Source organism: Melanerpes formicivorus, unplaced genomic scaffold (genome assembly GCF_026170545.1).
Source record: "Melanerpes formicivorus ecotype bairdi unplaced genomic scaffold, bMelFor1.0.p_v2 SCAF_99, whole genome shotgun sequence".
NCBI classification, from domain to species: Eukaryota; Metazoa; Chordata; class Aves; order Piciformes; family Picidae; genus Melanerpes; species Melanerpes formicivorus.
The window spans coordinates 1,536,757-1,554,216 of NW_027142451.1; the positions used below are offsets into that span (position 1 = coordinate 1,536,757).

Genomic DNA, 17,460 nt, shown 5'->3' on the forward strand with positions numbered 1-17,460 from the left:
AACCCTGTTACTCAATGTGAAGAAGAACTGCATAAGCCCAGTTCATTCCCTAGCATTGCAGTATGTTCAGCTGAGGATTTTCTACTTCACAGCAGAAGCAGTTTCCCACCACCTTTTCCTTACATACTTGTGAAGCAGCAACATTGACTTGGTAAAGAATTGTATCAGTAGCTCTGGTGAGACCCCACCTGGAGTACTGCATCCAGTTCTGGAGCCCCTATTACAAGAGGGATGTGGAGGTGCTGGAAGGTGTCCAGAGAAGGGCCACGAGGATGAGCAGAGGGCTGGAGCACCTCTCCTATGAGGACAGACTGAAGGAGTTGGGGCTGTTCAGTCTGCAGAAGAGAAGGCTCCGAGGTGACCTAATTGTGGCCTTCCAGTATCTGAAGGGGGCTACAAGAAGGCTGGGGAGGGACTGCTCAGGATCTCAGGTAGTGATAGGACTAGGGGGAATGGAATGAAGCTGGAGGTGGGGAGATTCAGGCTGGATGTGAGGAGGAAGTTCTTCCCCATGAGAGTGGTGAAGCCCTGGAATGGGTTGTCCAAGGAGGTGGTTGAGGCCCTGTCCCTGGAGGTGTTTAAGGCCAGGCTAGATGAGGCTCTGGCCAGCCTGATCTAGTGTGGGGTGTCCCTGCCTATGGCAGGGGGGTTGGAACTGGATGATCCTTGTGGTCCCTTCCAACCCTGACTGATTCTATGGTTCTATGAAATTGCCATACCCAGTCACAAATTAGAGAGTTGCCAGTTTGGAAACATTCCTCTTTAAATGGCAGGTGTTTCCTGACTCCACTGAAGGTGTAAGGAAAAAATAAACGCAGTGAACAGAATGACACCATAGAGGAAAGAGGAGCAATTTGTCTGCCTCTGGTATCAGGCATACTATGCAGGAGGTACCTAACAGTACTCCCTAAAACAAGAGATTGGGATTGCAGAAGCATCTGGCTTTGAAACAACCAACCACAAATCCACTTTTGCCTCTCAGCTTAGTGTTTAAGTGTTGGTTGATAGAGGGGCTGAAGTCCTAATGAATCACATAGATGCTGATGTACAACATTTGAAACACTTGTTTTGGAGAGTAGAGATAAAACCAGCTTGATCTTTACTGGAGTTCTAAAAGAAATTTTCTGCTTTGACATTGTTTAGGGTCCCTGAGCCAAATGTGGCTGAAGTTGTTGGGCTCTTTTTTTATGCTGAAGAAAATCACAGGCAGTGTTTTTTGAGCATCAGAGCTGATCTGCCCACAACTACCTTATCACAGAAGTATTTCTTGCAGGACTGAATGCTATGCAAAGGTCAGAACTCCACTTGTGGCAATTTACCTTTATCACCTAAGCTCTTCCAAAGCTTTAAGAAACAGAGAGGCAGTGATAGCCAGAATCCTGCTGAATGAGGAGCAGGGGGCATGTTTATTCTTCTGTATTCTGTTGTCAGACTAATGCAACCTAAGTTTCAACACCTGCAAATAGAACAAAACAACCCAAACAGTTTGTAACATCTGTTCATGAGGAGCATCTGAGGGAGCTGGGGGTGTTCAGGCTGGAGAAGAGGAGGCTGAGGGGAGGCTCTCTACAGCTGCCTGAAGGGAGGTTTGAGTGTGGAGGGGACAGCCTCTGCTCCTTGGTGGCAAGAGACAGCAGCAGAGGCAATGGTTCCAAGCTGCAGCAGGGGAGGTTCAGGCTAGATGCTAGGAAATATTTCTTCCCAGAGAGGGTTCTCAGACATTGGAATGTTCTGCCCAGGGCAGTGCTGGAGTCACCATCCCTGGAGGTGTTCAAGCAGCCTGTGGAGCTGGTGCTTAGGGACATGTTTTAGTGCTGACCCTGCAGTGCTAGGTGAAGGGTTGGACTGGATGAGCTTGGAGGTCTCTTCCAACCACATGTTTTCTGTGTGATTGTGTGTGAACATGTCAACATCCAACAGTGTGCTGCAACCATCCCTATTTGTCTTTCATTTAAACAGTCAAAAATTTCACTTTTCATGTGGAGAGGAGAGAAAAAAATATCTCTTAAACTTACTTTTTATTTGATGCCAAGTTGCTGTCCTTGCTCATTTCTTCGTGCAAATGCCTTGCATTTTGAATGTGCACCTTTCATATCTTTTGAATGCTCCTCGAGTAATTGTTTAAAGGGCAGTGACATTTGCTGTTTTTCATAGTATACACTGCACGTGAACTGAGAGAAGTTGTTGGGTTTTCTGCAGGGTAAATTCGTGAGGAACTCCAGCACGCAAGGGGCAGAAGGGACCCGGCGTGTTTGGGCTGCGTTTAACCAGACCTAGCCTTGTGTCTCTGTGACCACCAGGGGGAGCACCACGCTAACCCACCGCGGGGGAAGCTGCTCCGGCCGAGTTACTCAGCTAGGAATGCTTTAAAGTAACATGAGAAGATAATTTCAGTTTATTAGATATAGTTCCAGCATTTTATTGCCAGGGACACGAAGCACAATGCTGAATAAGGCATTTAAGAAGAGGTTTCAGTCCCACACATTGCCAAACTAGGTTTAAAAAAAAAAAAGAAGAAAAGAAAGAAAAGAAGAGAAAGTTGGCAAAGAGAGCTCTCATAACTCTATAGGAGGAGCAACAACATTCTTAGAGAAACAGAGATTCAGCTTTTGATGCTCTTTTCCAGTTCACCCTTGATCGCATTCCCAGGAGCCGCGAGGTTAGACAGTCTTGGATGTCCTCTGTGGGAACAACCCTCTACTCCTTGCTTTACTCCCTTCCTTTGACCTACAGACTGAAACCAGATTTGGTAGGTAAAGTCAATTTTTATCTTACTGACAACTTGCTAATCTGTACAATAAAAGCAGTTGGGATATCAAGGCATTGCATGCTGCATCTCATACATGTGCTTAGATTTGCAGTTCACAGGGAAAGTGTTTCTGGATGTAAGATGACAGCTAAAGATAAGAGCTGCAGTATACCAAGAAAGAGCATGGGTTGTCCTGATGGTGAACTGAAGTAGTGAATGCCAGTTTCCCCTCTGAGAGTTTGCAGGTAACATCAGAGAGTGTGTCGCTGGTAACATAAACAAAGTTGCAGGTTCTTGGTAGTCTCCTCTGCAGGATTGGAACGGCAGAAACTGTGCTTGAAAGCTTGGGTGATATATCCTGTTGGCTGGGGTGGTATGAGCACTCTGGAACAGGCAGGTTCAGACCAGAGTCAGTTCTTGTGCTTACATGGGCTATTCAGCTACATGCCTACTTATGTAGTCTTTGTCTGACTAATGTTAATTATCTCATCTAATGACAAAAATCTCCACTGCTGAAGTGGCAAATCCTCAGCACTTGGGTAACTTTTTCAGGCTGTTCACAAAACTCCACTCTCATGCTAATGACAGCATTTATTTTAGAACAGTCCACACACTTAATCAAGTCAAAATCATTCAGGGTTGTCAGATTATAGAACTAAAAGAGAGAGACCCAATGAAAGTTTCCTGATAATGCACTTTTCAAAAGATAGTGCCCAGGACTCCCAGGTTTAAGTCCTGCAATTCTCAAAGAGAATTTTTTGTTAAAGCTGGGGTTTTGCTAGAGTTGTGCTCATCTTAAGGAGCCACTTACCCAAACTAAAATTAAAACAAACCCAAACCCATGATTTTGTCAGCATTTCAAATTCATCTTTCATGAAGTTATATATGTTGTAATAAAACCTGTACAAAACTTGTGCGGTCACAAGCTGTTTCTCATGGGTTAGTAGCAGCATATATACAGCCATAAAGGATGTTTGTAAGCAGACTTCTGTGCCTGTCACTGTATGGCTAAAGAGGTTCATATAGGTGTTTGGAGCAGCTACTGTGAATTTGATCTCACTGGCTTCAATAGTCACAGTATCACAGTATTACCAAGGTTGGAAGAGACCTCAAAGATCATCAAGTCCAACCTGTCACCACAGACCTCATGACTAAACCATGGCACCAAGTGCCACGTCCAATCCCCTCTTGGACACCTCCAGGGATGGTGACTCCACCACCTCCCTGGGCAGCACATTCCAATGGCAAACAACTCTCTCCATGAAGAACTTTCTCCTCACCTCCAGCCTAAACTTCCCCTGGCACAGCTTGAGACTGTGTCCCCTTGTTCTGGTGCCGGTTGCCTGGGAGAAGAGACCAACCCCTTCCTGGCTACAGCCACCCTTCAGGTAGTTGTAGAGAGCAATGAGGTCTCCCCTGAGCCTCCTCTTCTCCAGGCTAAACAACCCCAGCTCCCTCAGCCTCTCCTCATAGGGCTGTGCTCAAGGCCTCTCCCCAACCTTGTTGCCCTTCTCTGGACATGTTCAAGTGTCTCAATGTCCTTCCTAAACTGAGGGGCCCAGAACTGGACACAGTACTCAAGGTGTGGTCAGGGGCAGTTCCCCTCATAGCTAAGGCCAGCTGCTTGCTGGAGTTTTCAGAGCAGTGTACTGTGCAGAGCAGCAGAAGGACTTTTTGCAGTTCTTGTTTTTCAAGGCTATGCTGAAAGCTGGAGATGAAATGGGGAGGAAGGAGGAGATGCCATGCTATTCTTTTGACAATTACTTTGATTTGGGGAGGGCAGGGGGAAATAGCAGAGGGGTATTTCCCTGAAGCAGACACCTTAGAGCAGGCTTAATTAACCAATATTTAGGGATTACTTTGCTGCACCACTGTTTTCAGTTCTGTATATGCTTTAAAAAACAACAACTTGCAATTTGAAAGGAAAACTGACTGGAAGATCTTGCTGTGTGGCTTAATGTATTACCAAAAGTGTCAACAGGACAGAGGAGAACAGCAGGAAGTTACACATCTAATTCCCTAGTTTCTGTGTTTACAAGAGGAATTTAAAGTGGCAATGGGATTATTTACATATACAATTCTTAGAAAGGGTGTGGGAGTTGATAAACTGTAATAAGCTGTCAGAAGCCTAAGGCTTTTGAAACACTTGTCCTGGTAAAGCTAAGGGCACATTTTAGCAAGGCCTTTAAGCCCTTTGTAGTGTTCAAGGGAACCACTACTCAAAATGCTATCCAAACAGTCCTTATCCATGATTAGAGAAAGGCTGGAGAGGAGAGTGTTGCCAGGCGTTTGTTTGCCAGGTACCATCAACAGCAGCTGGTACTGCCACTGGGTGCAGCCTCTCTTGTTATGCCAAATCATACACCACTTGAAGTCTGCTTGCACATTGCTTGTGTGCATGTCTGGGTTTAAGAGCTCTGTAAACTAAGTCAGAGGGCTGTGAAGATTTTAAAACACAGGAGAGTGATTGAGGGATTAAAATGCCTGGCGTTGCAGGTGAAAGAACTGCGTGAGGTTTGAAGCCACTGGTAATATTTAGCTGCCTCTAGAATGAAGTATTTGTGGTAAATTGCAGTTTCCCTACCCTTTATTAGAATAAACCTTTATTAGAATAAACCAAACCAGGTTGGAAGAGACCTTCAAGATCATCGTGTCCAACCCATCAACCAATCCAACCCACCCAAACAGCTAACCCATGGCACCAAGCACCCCAGCAAGTCTCCTTCTGAACACCTTCAATGACGGCGACTCCACCACCTCCCCGGGCAGCCCATTCCATAGCGCAATCACTCTTTCTGTATAGAACTTCTTCCTACCTTCTTCTACCCTCAGCAAAATGTAGCCCTTGGTAGTTTGAAGAACTAGAAAGGCTGGCCTTTACAGGACTTGTCTGTAGCTTTTTGGCACAGAAATTAACACCTGGCTTTGGGAGCAAGCAGTGTATCACATCATCCTGCAAGCTTCGTCAGAGCGTTGCATCATCCTGCAAGCTTCATGCAGAGCATTGCATCATCCTGCAAGCTTTATGTTTTGCAACAGCAGAGCTGATGAGTGCTCTGCATCTCCAATCTAGGCAACAAAATGGCTTTGTTTAACTGAAGGAGGGAGAGACAAGTTTGAATTGCTTCTAAATAATTTATCCATGAGCGGTCCCCAACTCTGTGTACACTTTGAGGCTTGTCAGAATTGTGCACGTGTTGAGGAAAACGACTGGACGAGTCTCCAGACACCCAAAGGCTGGAGAAAAGCAGGAACATGTCAGTGTTCATGGAATGCAGGATGAGAAGTACTGCAAAGGGGAGCCTGAAACCATTAGGTGCACAAAAGCAAGATTTGGAGCAGATAGGCTTAAGCTGGCACTTCTGTGGAGCTGAAGTAGCTGTAAAGGGGAAAGAGCAAGAGGAGTTACTTTTGATGTGCTTATTTACATGAGCACTGTGTCCCCATTTCATCTCACACTGATCTTCTGGCACAGCTCCTTAGTTTACTTTGCATGAGAAAGCAGTTCCATCTAACTCTTCTTCAAGACAGTGAGTTCACAAAGAACTGGACAGCTTCCAGGAGACCTTTGCTGTCTTTAGGACTTGACCCACACTTGAAATGGGCCCCCTGGGAGGTCAAGAAATGTAACAGCTTAATTGTTAGTTTGAGATCATCTTCAGGAGGCCCATTTCTGAGTTGTGATCATCTGTGCTCTGCAAAATGAAGTCCCTTTAGAGACACTAAACCAAGTTACAAAATTAGGATGTGAGAAGTGATGGTCAGCCAAGAGTTACAGAAACAGAGGTGTGAGAGTGTCTTGCAGGCCCACGTGTGCTGGGCATTTATTACAGCATGCCAACATTAAACAGACTTCTATGCAGAGGCCTGAAATTCTAGGGAAGCAAGATCAGTGTCAGCATGCTGCCTACACCTTCTTTCCCCCAGAAAAGCTCTTTAAACCATTCTTCAGTTGCAGTGAGATTTAATATGCAGTCATAGTCTTAAAGTCTGCAAATTCCTTACTATGAAAACAGGCAGCTGGGCAGAGGAGAGAGACTTTTATTGCCATCACTGAGAGGGAAGCTGAGAAGAACAACCCCATGCAGAGCTACAGGTTGGGGTCAGAGTGGCTGGAGAGCTGCCAAACAGAGAGGGCTGATTGACAGCCGCTTAAACATGAGCCAGCAGTGTGCCCAGGTGGCCAAGAAGGCAAATGGCATCCTGGCCTGCATTGTGTGGCCAGCAGGAGCAGGGAAGTCATTGTGCCCCTCTACTCAGCATTGGTTAGGCCACACCTTGAGTCCTGTGTCCAGTTCTGGGCCCCTCAGTTTAGGAAGGACATTGAGACACTTGAACATGTCCAGAGAAGGGCAACGAGGCTGGGGAGAGGCCTTGAGCACAGCCCTGTGAGGAGAGGCTGAGGGAGCTGGGGTTGTTTAGCCTGGAGAAGAGGAGGCTCAGGGGAGACCTTATTGCTCTCTACAACTACCTGAAGGGTGGTTGTACCCAGGAAGGGGTCGATCTCTTCTCCCAGGCAACCAGCACCAGAACAAGAGGACACAGTCTCAAGCTGTGCCAGGGGAGGTTTAGACTCGAGGTGAGGAGAAAGTTCTTCATGGAGAGAGTTGTTAGCCATTGGAATGTGCTGCCCAGGGAGGTGATGCAGTCACCATCCCTGGAGGTGTTCAAGAGGAGATTGGACGTGGCACTTGGTGCCATGGTTTAGTCATGAGGTCTGTGGTGACAGGTTGGACTCGATGATCCTCGAGGTCTCTTCCAACCTTAGTGATACTGTGATACTGTGATGTTAGAAAGTCTCCTGTCTGAGAAAAGATGCAAACCCTTCTATGTTACAGAAGGTTAATCATGCTGCACAGAGATTTTGTACAAGTCCAGAGGAAACAGGTCTGAAGTTCTCCTGCTTTGTGAACACTTCTCCTTGTTTCTGGACCACTTTGCCGCTCCTGAAACATGAGCCTTCGGGTGGTCTAGCCCTTCAGCTGGGCTATGATTAGGTCCCAGGCATGTCAGACCAGCATACCTGAAATTCAGACTGAGTTCACAGGGTACACATGCCCCACACAGCAGAAGGCTGTACAGAGCTTCCATCAAGGCCTTCTTCTCAGACACAGATGGGCGATGGAATTGGGTTAGCGATTTGCTGTCCTTTAATGTGATTAAACTTCCCCTAGAATTTTGCAGCAATGCTGCATTCAGCTCCATTCAGTAGTAGGCTGTGCATCTGGGACCCTTAGGACTAGGCTGTGTTTTTCTGGCTTTCTGGGATATTTCTGGGCAGCTCCCACTCCCCCGGTGCTCTACAGGGCCTAAAAGGAGCAGATCTGTTCAGATCACAGCTGTTTAGAAAAACCTGGGTTAAATTAGGTAGAGGAGGTAGTCCCACCACATTAAGACCTCCTTCCTATGGGAAGTCTGTAGCAAGGGCTTTACATTTCCACAGCAAGTCCAACAAGCTCCACTGTGTCCCTCCTCACCAGCTGTCAGCTGAACGAGTCCCTTTTAAACTCCTCCCTGGAAGCCTGAAGCTGGCACAGCTGATTATGCTTCTAGCAGTCTATCAATCTTTTTAAGACTGCCCAACCCATCACACATGCCTGGTGCCCTCACTAGTCAAATGGACTGCAGCAAGCTCACACAGTAAGCTGTCTGAAAGGAGGTCATTATTTCATGTAGCAAGGATTTTCCGTTCCTTGTGCCCTCACCAAGATGCCTGAAGTCCATAGCACATTAATAAAGTGCTGGGACCAATAGTAAGCTATTGTCCCTTATTAGAACTTCTGGAAAGCTGCAAATGTGGGTGGTGGTGGTTTTCCTCTACTCACTTTATAGCAAGTGAACTCTGAATAATGCAGCATTAAGACTATCTGGTGCATTCTTTTTGCACACTGAAGCTTGCTGCACTGTTTATAACCTTTGTAGGCCAGGCTGAGAGGATGCCTTATCTACTGGTGCTCTGCTGGCATCAAAACAGTCAAAATAAACAAGAGTAAGAACACAAGATGAAGACATTGGAATGAAGCTGGAAGTAGGGAGATTCAGGCTGGAGGTGAGGAGGAAGTTCTTCCCCATGAGAGTGGTGAAGCCCTGGAATGGGTTGTCCAGGGAGGTGGTTGAGGCCCTGTCCCTGGAGGTATTCAGTATTCCTAAGGTTGGAAGAGACCTCAAAGATCATCAAGTCCAACCTGTCACCACAGACCACATGACTAGAGTAGGGAAGACACTACTGCCCACTGCAGGCTTGAACTCAAACCTTCCCATTATGGGTCTGATGCACTACCAAGCTGAGCCACCCTGCTCCCCTGTTTAAGCCCAGGCTGGATGAGGCTCTGGCCAGCCTGATCTAGTGTGGGGTGTCCCTGCCCATGGCAGGGGGGTTGGAACTACATGATCCTTGTGGTCCCTTCCAACTCTGACTGATACTATGATACATTCAGCAATACAAATTGTATAGTCTAAAAAGAAAACCAGGTTAAGCCATCTAAATTTGAGTTTTGCTTCAGGGTGTTAATGAAAATGAGTCTGGAAACGGAATGAAATTCAACAAGGGCAAGGGTAGAGCCCTGCACGTGGGAAAGAGCAACTTCCTGGAGCAGTATAGGCTGGGGACTGACCTGCTGGAGAGCAGTGAAGGGAAAAATGACCTAGAGGTCCTAGTGGGTGGGAGGTTGACCAGGAGCCAGCAATGTGCTCTTGTGGCCAGAAAAGGCCAATGCCATTCTGGGGTGGATTAGAAGGGCTGTGGCCAGCTGGCAGCTGTGCTGGGAGTGTGCTGAGCTCACATGTCCCATTCTGCTTACACATACCTAGGTCATAGCTATGGCTGAAAAGACCTTTTAATACCCAGGATGGGCCTGCCACCATTCACCTGAAATACAGGCAGAATTTTGATGGATCCTTTGTGAGGAGAAAATGATTGCTTTGCTTGTGGGTATGACATAAAGTAAGTGCTGTGCCCCACGTCCCTCCTGTGAATCCACAGCAGAGCTCTGTGAGGACAACTCAGGTTTCTTGACACTCCAGGCTTGCACCTTGGCTGTGAGCTCCTAAAGTAACAATGATAGTTAATATGTAGTTAACTGTAGTTGTAATTAACATGTGAGATACCTGTTCACAGATGCTTTTGTCAGAGCATCTTTAGTTTAGATGCTTTACAGTTAGAGCCCCTGCCGTGTTCAGAAAGCAGGTCACACAGCTGCAGGGCTGTGGTGCTGGCAGTGTGCTTCCCACAAGTCTGGGGGCTGTTCACTGAGCAGGCAGTGGAACCAGGTCCTTGGGAATGAGGCAGGAAGTGGGAACAATGGAGGCCAAGAATCCAGATTAGAACTGCCTTTGTGGGGAGCACTCAGTACTTCCATAAGTGAAAGGGGGGGGGGGGGGGGGGGAAATTCACCTGCAGGGCATGAGTGTGAATATTTCAAACGAGTAAGAGATTAAAAACAAGCAAGGGTTGAGGAGCTGGCAGGATGCTGTAATCTGCATGGCAGCATACAAAATAATTGTTGCAGATTCTCACTTGTGCCACAGAAACAACAGATCTCCCCCCAGCAAAATGAAACAGAAAAAGAAAAACAATCCAAACCCACACAAACAAAACCATTTCTTAATCCACTCTGAAATAATGAAAGACAACAAACTCCCCAAATGTCAAAAACCCTTAGCTCCTACCTGATGCATCAAAAGCAGAGGGGATTCTGCCACTTTACTCTGCTCTGCTGAGACCTCACCTGCAGAGCTGCAGCCAGCTCTGGAGCCCTCAACACAGAAGGACATGGACCTGATGGAGAGGCTCCAGGCGAGGGCCATGAAAATGATCAGGGGATTGGAGCAGCTCTGCTACGAGAACAGGCTGACAGAGCTGGGGGTGTTCAGCATGGAGAAGAGAAGGCTCTGGGGAGACCTTCCAGTACCTGCAGAAGGCTACAGAGAGACTGTTCCCAAAGTCCTGCAGTGACAGGACAAGGGACAATAGCTTCAAACTATAGCACAGCAGGTTGAGATTGGATGTGAGGAACAAGTTCTGCACCAGGAGGGTGGTGGAACACTGGAACACGTTGCCTAGGGAGGTGGTTGGGACCCATCCCTGTAGCTATTGAAGGTGAGGCTGCACAGGGCACTGGGCAACCTGATCTAGTTGAGGATGTCCCTGCTGACTGTGGGGGGGTCGGACTGGATGAGTTTTGGAGGTTCCTTCCAACCCAGACCATTCCATGATTCTGCGAGTACAGGAGTCCAAACCTAGCCCTACACACAAAGGAGTGTTCCTACAGTAGGGTTTTGATGGTGGTGGTTTCCTTTCAGTCTCCAAGGACCTGTATTGGGCTTTCACTGAACATGTCTGTTCAGCTTCCCCTTCACTGGAATCATCCAATACTCCATTTCCCTTATTTCTGAAAAGGCCTTCAGGTTGCTCCAGCAGTCAGATTTGTAGTCTCATGATGAGGCTTTGTCTGTCTGATGCTGTCAATGCAGCTTATTCTGCTGCCCCCTGTTAGTTTTCTGCATTTCTGTGCTACTGGATTGTGTTTATTGTTACTTCTGCTGCCTTTGTGAAAGATTTATTATTATTCCTTTGTTTCTAGAACTTCTGAAGGCTGGTTTTTGTAAAGCTTCCACATATTGTAGCTTGCTGTGGCGCTTTGTTGTTGTTATTCATAGTATCACAGTATCAGTCAGGGTTGGAAGGGACCACAAGGATCATCCAGTTCCAACCCCCCTGCCATGGGCAGGGACACCTCACACTAGATCAGCCTGGCCACAGCCTCAGCCAGCCTGGGCTTCAACACCTCCAGGGACAGGGCCTCAACCACCTCCCTGCACAACCCATTCCAGGGCTTCACCACTCTCATTGGGAAGAACTTCCTCCTCACATCCAGCCTGAATCTCCCCACCTCCAGCTTCATTCCATTCCCCCTAGTCCTGTCACTACCTGAGATCCTGAGAAGTCCCTCCCCAGCCTTCCTGTAGGCCCCCTTCAGATACTGGAAGGCCACAATTAGGTCACCTCGGAGCCTTCTCTTCTGCAGACTGAACAGCCCCAACTCCTTCAGCCTGTCCTCATAGGAGAGGTGCTCCAGCCCTCTGCTCATCCTCCTGGCCCTTCTCTGGACACCTTCCAGCACCTCCACATCCCTCTTGTAATAGGGGCTCCAGAACTGGACACAATACTACAGGTCTCACCAGAGCTGAGTAGAGGGGGAGAATCACCTCCCTTGCCCTGCTGGCCACACTTCTCCTGATGCAGCCCAGGATCTGATTGGCTTTGCGGGCTGCAAGTGCACACTGAGAGCTCATGTTGAGCTCCTTGTCCACCAGCACCCCCAAGTCTCTCTCCTCAGGGCTACTTTCCAGCCAGTCACTGCCCAGCCTGTATTTGTGCCTGGGATTGCCTCGGCCCAGATGCAGGACCCTGCACTTGGTCTTGTTGAACCTCAAGTCCTGCTTGCATAACAACACAGCATTTGGGCATTTTATCATCAACTGAGAACAAGCAAGGACAATCAGAATACTTACCAAACACACAGATTGCAATCCCTCTGCCTGCTTTCTCCGCTTGGTGAACCTTGGAAAACTTACTCTAATGCCAGAATTTGCTTTGCTTATCAAGGTAGAAACTTGCTAAGTATAGTCTACATCAAGGAACTTTCTGCTGACATACCTTTGGAATGGAATGGAATGGAATGGAATGGAATGGAATGGAATGGAATGGAATGGAATAGAATAGAATAGAATAGAATAGAATAGAATAGAATAGAATAGAATAGAATAGAATAGAATAGAATAGAATAGAATAGAATAGAATAGAATAGAACCAGACCAGACCAGGTTGGAAGAGACCTTTGGGATCATCATGTCCAACTTATCATCCAACAGCATCTAATCAACTAACCCATGGCACCAAGCACCCCATCCAGTCTCCTCCTAAACACCATCAGTGATGGTGACTCCACCACCTCCCTGGGCAGCGCATTCCAATGGGCAATCACTCTCTCTATGAAGAATTTCTTCCTAACATCTAGTCTAAACCTCCCCTGGCACAGCTTGAGTCTGTGTCCTCTTGTTCTGGTGCTGGTTACCTGGGAGAAGAGACCAGCCCCCTCCTCTCTACAACCTCCCTTCAGATAGTTATTGAGAGCAATAAAGTCTCCCCTCAGCCTCTTCTTCTCCAGGCTAAGCAGCCCCAGCTCCCTCAGCCTCTCCCCACAGGGCTTGTGCTCCAAACCCCTCACCAGCTTTGTTGCCCTTAAAGGAGGAGTTCTGTCAGATCTGTAGATGGTCTTCACTGTTCACCAGAGCAGAGTGAGGTTGATTTATTCTCCTCCTTTTTCTTGATAGGGGAATTAAGGGATTTGCTTGGGGCTCTTTTGGTTTTAAATGAAATCTTATTTGGAAACAGGCAAGCTTTTTTCTTAAGTCCCTTCTATGAGAGCACTAGCTTCTTTTCAATTGAATTCAAGTTAATTTCCTGCTTCCTCTCTTCCATGCTTTCCCTTTTATTTTTTTAATCCACTCTCCTTTTCCCTTGCCTTTCTTAAAATAGCAGGAGCAGCTGTTCAAATTTGCCTGGCTTTCCTGACAAACCTCAGGGATACCTTCTGAGCTTTCATACCTTAACGGGCTGAACAGTTACTTTTTTGTTCCCAAACATGAAATAACCACTCAAATGAAGTATTCATCAGCAAAAGCTGAGTTTTAGCAGCACAGCAGAACCACAAACAAATGACTGCTTTTAGGCCCACACAGAAAATACCTTCTTGTTTTCCCCCCTGTATTGTTAAAAAGCAGGCCTCTTTGCTGACACCAATATACAGAAATCATGCAGTTAACTCAGCTTGGGTCAGTTTTGTCTTTGCCTCTACCATGTGTTCCCTTATTCTTACCTCTATTTGTGGAGAAAGGAGCTGTACCAGGAATAACAAGGCCTGAGCTGTGCCCTCAACATACTCCAGGAGGTAGCTGTGCAGCTGGCAAGCAGCGCAGCTCACCCATGTGCATCCCCCTGGGCAGCAGTGAGCATTCCCACACCACAAGCTTGCCCAGCCTCAGAAAGCTGGGCAGTTTTTTGGTTCTTGTGCAGGTGGCAAAGGCCAACCTCTGTGGAAGTAGTTCAGGAGAGAGCAGCAGGTGCTGACAGTTTCTCACGCAAAGCAATTCTCACACTAGTTTTCCTCCTCTTGTTTTACTGGGTTTATGTTGTCCTGCCTTTGCCTGCTTTCATTTGGGAAGGTAGGCAGTACTCAGGTCCATTAAAGGCATGCACCAAATGCATGTTGACATATTTATGAGGAAAACTGCAAGCTTTCTGCCTTGCTCCTTTTTGTTTTAACCGCTGGCCTGACCTTTAAAGCCAGTGAAGTTGTGAGCTGTGCTTTCAGTGTTGGAGCTGGTAAATGTCACTCTGCTACAGTGCTGCATTCACCAACTCCAAAGCAGCTTTTATCAGCAGCAGTGCCATGTGCCAGTGTTCCCAGCGTGCCAGACTGCTGGCTTAGCCTGTTTGCTTTCAGCAGTTGGAGAAAATATCTGAAACAAAAGGCAAGAATTGTTCTATTCTTCAATGAAAGTGATTAACATGAAATTAGATTTAGAGACAGGGTTGCTAAGTATAAACATTGTATTCAGATCCTCTACTTCTAAACCTCCACTAATAGGTTGATTAGTTTGTTGTGCTGTTTAAAAGACTGGCAGCATTGAAATGGTAGAGGGTTTTGGTATGTAGGGTTTAGTTTATAACTCTGAAGCCAGGCAGGCAGTGAACCAGTGTAACAGGTGGACACTTCTTTGCAGTAGTGGCTGAAGGAAATGGCTCCTGGAACAATCCCTTACAGCTTGTTGGCAGCAGAGTTGCATAGCCCAGTGACCAAGAAAGTCCAGCTCTAGAGGTCACAAAGGTGACACAAAAATGGTCTTTGGCTTTTTTCCCCCCTTTGCTGCTGCCTCACCAAGGAAAGCTTAACCAAACTAACTGAGAGTTCTTTGCAGGCATCTCTCGTGCAATGCAAATAACCCTGCAGGCAGCCTTGTAGGTAAAGTCAATAGGTGTTAGGAAAGGCTTACCCTGAGCAGCTGGTTGACCTTGGAGAGGCTCTGGTCCCTTCTTGCCCAGTGGCTATCTGCTGCTTCTCCACAGCATGCTGATGATTGCAACTGGATTCCCTGAGAGAGACTTGTGTTCTGATGGAGGGAGAGAACAAAAGCCTTGATCTTTTCAAGGTGGAAGGCATCAGTCATTCTCCAAAATTTACTTTTGAATGGTGTTCTAAAATTCAGTACAGGATAGCTTCTCTTCTCTCACGAGCTTAAGGAAGGCTGGAGATTATTCAGTTCCTTCCCACCAACAAGTTCTCATCTTGACAGGGGCTGAACAGCAGCATTTCTAGATCAGAGGCCCCACAAGGTTTCCTCTCTACAATGTGTATTCTTGTTTTCTCACAGTTTTCCTCTATCCCTTAATGAGAGCATGAAGCTGGATTCCAAGCAGCAGGAATGCTGGTCTCCCTTCCCATTGACAGGGTGAGAGGGAGTAAGTAGAACTGGCCAGACTAGACTTTTGGAGGGGAATTGCAACTCTAACACAAGAGCAGCTACACCAGTTGTAGGTACAATGTGCCTCTAGACACACTGAAGGCTAGCTGAAGGTTCCTTTCTAATCACCACAAAGATTGATCAGTAGTTCTGACTTACAGATCACGACCCCAGATTCAGGCAGGGATCTAGTTATCTATTGGCTTCAGCAGGTTTATTACAGAGTCTTTTTCAGGGGAAAATTCCTAAACCCAAGCATGTTAGAAAAGCAACATCTGCAGAGTATTCTACAGGAATTCTGCATGCAGAGATCCTGTAAAGCCACATCTGCTTTGCCTTGTTTGGGCTTGTCTGTGTGGAAAGGGAGAGATCAGAGGGCATGAGCTGTGATCAGATCCTGGTGTTTTAGAGGTGCCTAGCCCATCATTTTCCTTGTCCTCTTTCTCTGCATGCAAGCACTTTTCCATGAATCAAAGGGCATTTGAGAAGCAGCTTACAAGTCACAAAATCAGTAGAAGGTATAAATTAGTGCATGATATCAAAAACCTGGATGGAGGAAAGGTATTTTATTGCTTTTCTGGTTTGCACCTCAGCAAAGTACTAACAGCAACTCAGTGTGGCCTTCAGAACTACATCCACCTTCACAAACAAACCCATTCACTGCTATCCCATTACCTGATCTTCTGTGAGTGCACTTAGTTTGGAATTCATTCTAGCATTTCTCTCTATGTGTGCATCCAGACACAAGAATACCAAGTACCAAACCACCTGGAGCCACTAGCCAAGTTTAGTGAAGGGAGGAAGGAGGATGAAGTGCATCAGTGGCTTGAAAGAGACCATGGTTGTAGCAATTCAGCTTTGTGTAAAGTATCTTCTACATCTCTCAACTTCTGAGCTGAGGTGAATGTTAGAATGTCTACCCAACCTAATCAGATGGTTAGCTTTCTGTGTCAGACTGTGGAGAGCAAGAGACCTCACTCCTTGCCTTAGACACTTGGGTTGAGCTTTCATAGGAGATGGAAGCTAGAAGACCAGAGTGGAGAGCCAGTACAAGTCTGGGAGGAGGATAGGTGGAAGGCTGCCTGGGAATAGGGATGTGCAGGGAGATCAATATCAGAGATCACAAAGAAAACCAGGGAAGAGAAGGTGGGTGGGAAACATCTCAGGGGGTGAGGAGGAGTACAGAGAGACAATGTCCTGCACCACATCCTGGGCTCCAGGCTGGTGACACATGGGTGTGATGGGTGGACCACTAGATGGATAAGGAACTGGCTTGATGGCCGCACCCAAAGAGTGGCTGTCAATGGCTCCATGTCCCAGTGGAGGCCAGTGACAAGCGGAGTCCCTCAGGGATCAGTCCTGGGACCTGTCTTGTTCAACATCTTTGTGGGTGCCATGGACAGTGGCATTGAGTGCACCCTCAGCAAGTTTGCTGATGACACCAAGCTGTGTGGTGCAGCAGACACGCTGGAGGGAAGGGAGGCCATCCAGAGGGACCTGGACAGGCTGGAGAGGTGGGCACAAGCCAACCTCAGGAGGTTCAACAAGACCAAGGGCAGGGTCCTGCGTCTGGGTCAAGGCAATCCCAGGTACAAATCCAGGCTGGGCAGTGACTGGCTGGAAAGCAGCCCTGAGACTTGGGGGTGCTGGGGGAGGAGAAGCTCAACATGAGCTCTCAATGTGCACTTGCAGCCCGCAAAGCCAATCAGATCCTGGGCTGCATCAGGAGAAGTGTGGCCAGCAGGGCAAGGGAGGTGATTCTCCCCCTCTGCTCAGCTCTGGTGAGACCCCACCTGGAGTACTGCCTCCAGTTCTGGAGCCCCTATTACAAGAGTATGGACGTGCTGGAAGGTGTCCAGAGAAGGGCCATGAGGATGAGCAGAGGGCTGGAGCACCTCTCCTATGAGGACAGACTGAAGGAGTTGGGGCTGTTCAGTCTGCAGAAGAGAAGGCTCCCAGGTGACCTAATTGTGGCCTTCCAGTATCTGAAGGGGGCCTACAGGAAGGCTGGGGAGGGACTGCTCAGGATCTCAGGTAGTGATAGGACTAGGGGGAATGGAATGAAGCTGGAGGTGGGGAGATTCAGGCTGGACTTGAGGAGGAGGTTCTTCCCCATGAGAGTGGTGAAGCCCTGGAATGGGTTGTCCAGGGAGGTGGTTGAGGCCCCATCCCTGGAGGTGTTTAAG

General features: G+C 47.4%; 1 protein-coding gene across 5 annotated transcripts in view; it reads left to right on the plus strand.

Annotated features, from left to right (window-relative positions):
- The window catches only part of ALG14 (ALG14 UDP-N-acetylglucosaminyltransferase subunit), a 44,788-nt gene that overhangs the window by 9,257 nt on the left and 18,071 nt on the right, over positions 1-17,460 (plus strand). For all 5 annotated transcript variants that reach the window (XM_068166267.1, XM_068166268.1, XM_068166269.1 and 2 more), the window contains exon 3: positions 2,627-2,749. In XM_068166267.1, coding sequence (XP_068022368.1) covers positions 2,627-2,749 — 123 coding nt within the window. The remainder of the gene's footprint in view (positions 1-2,626; positions 2,750-17,460) is intronic.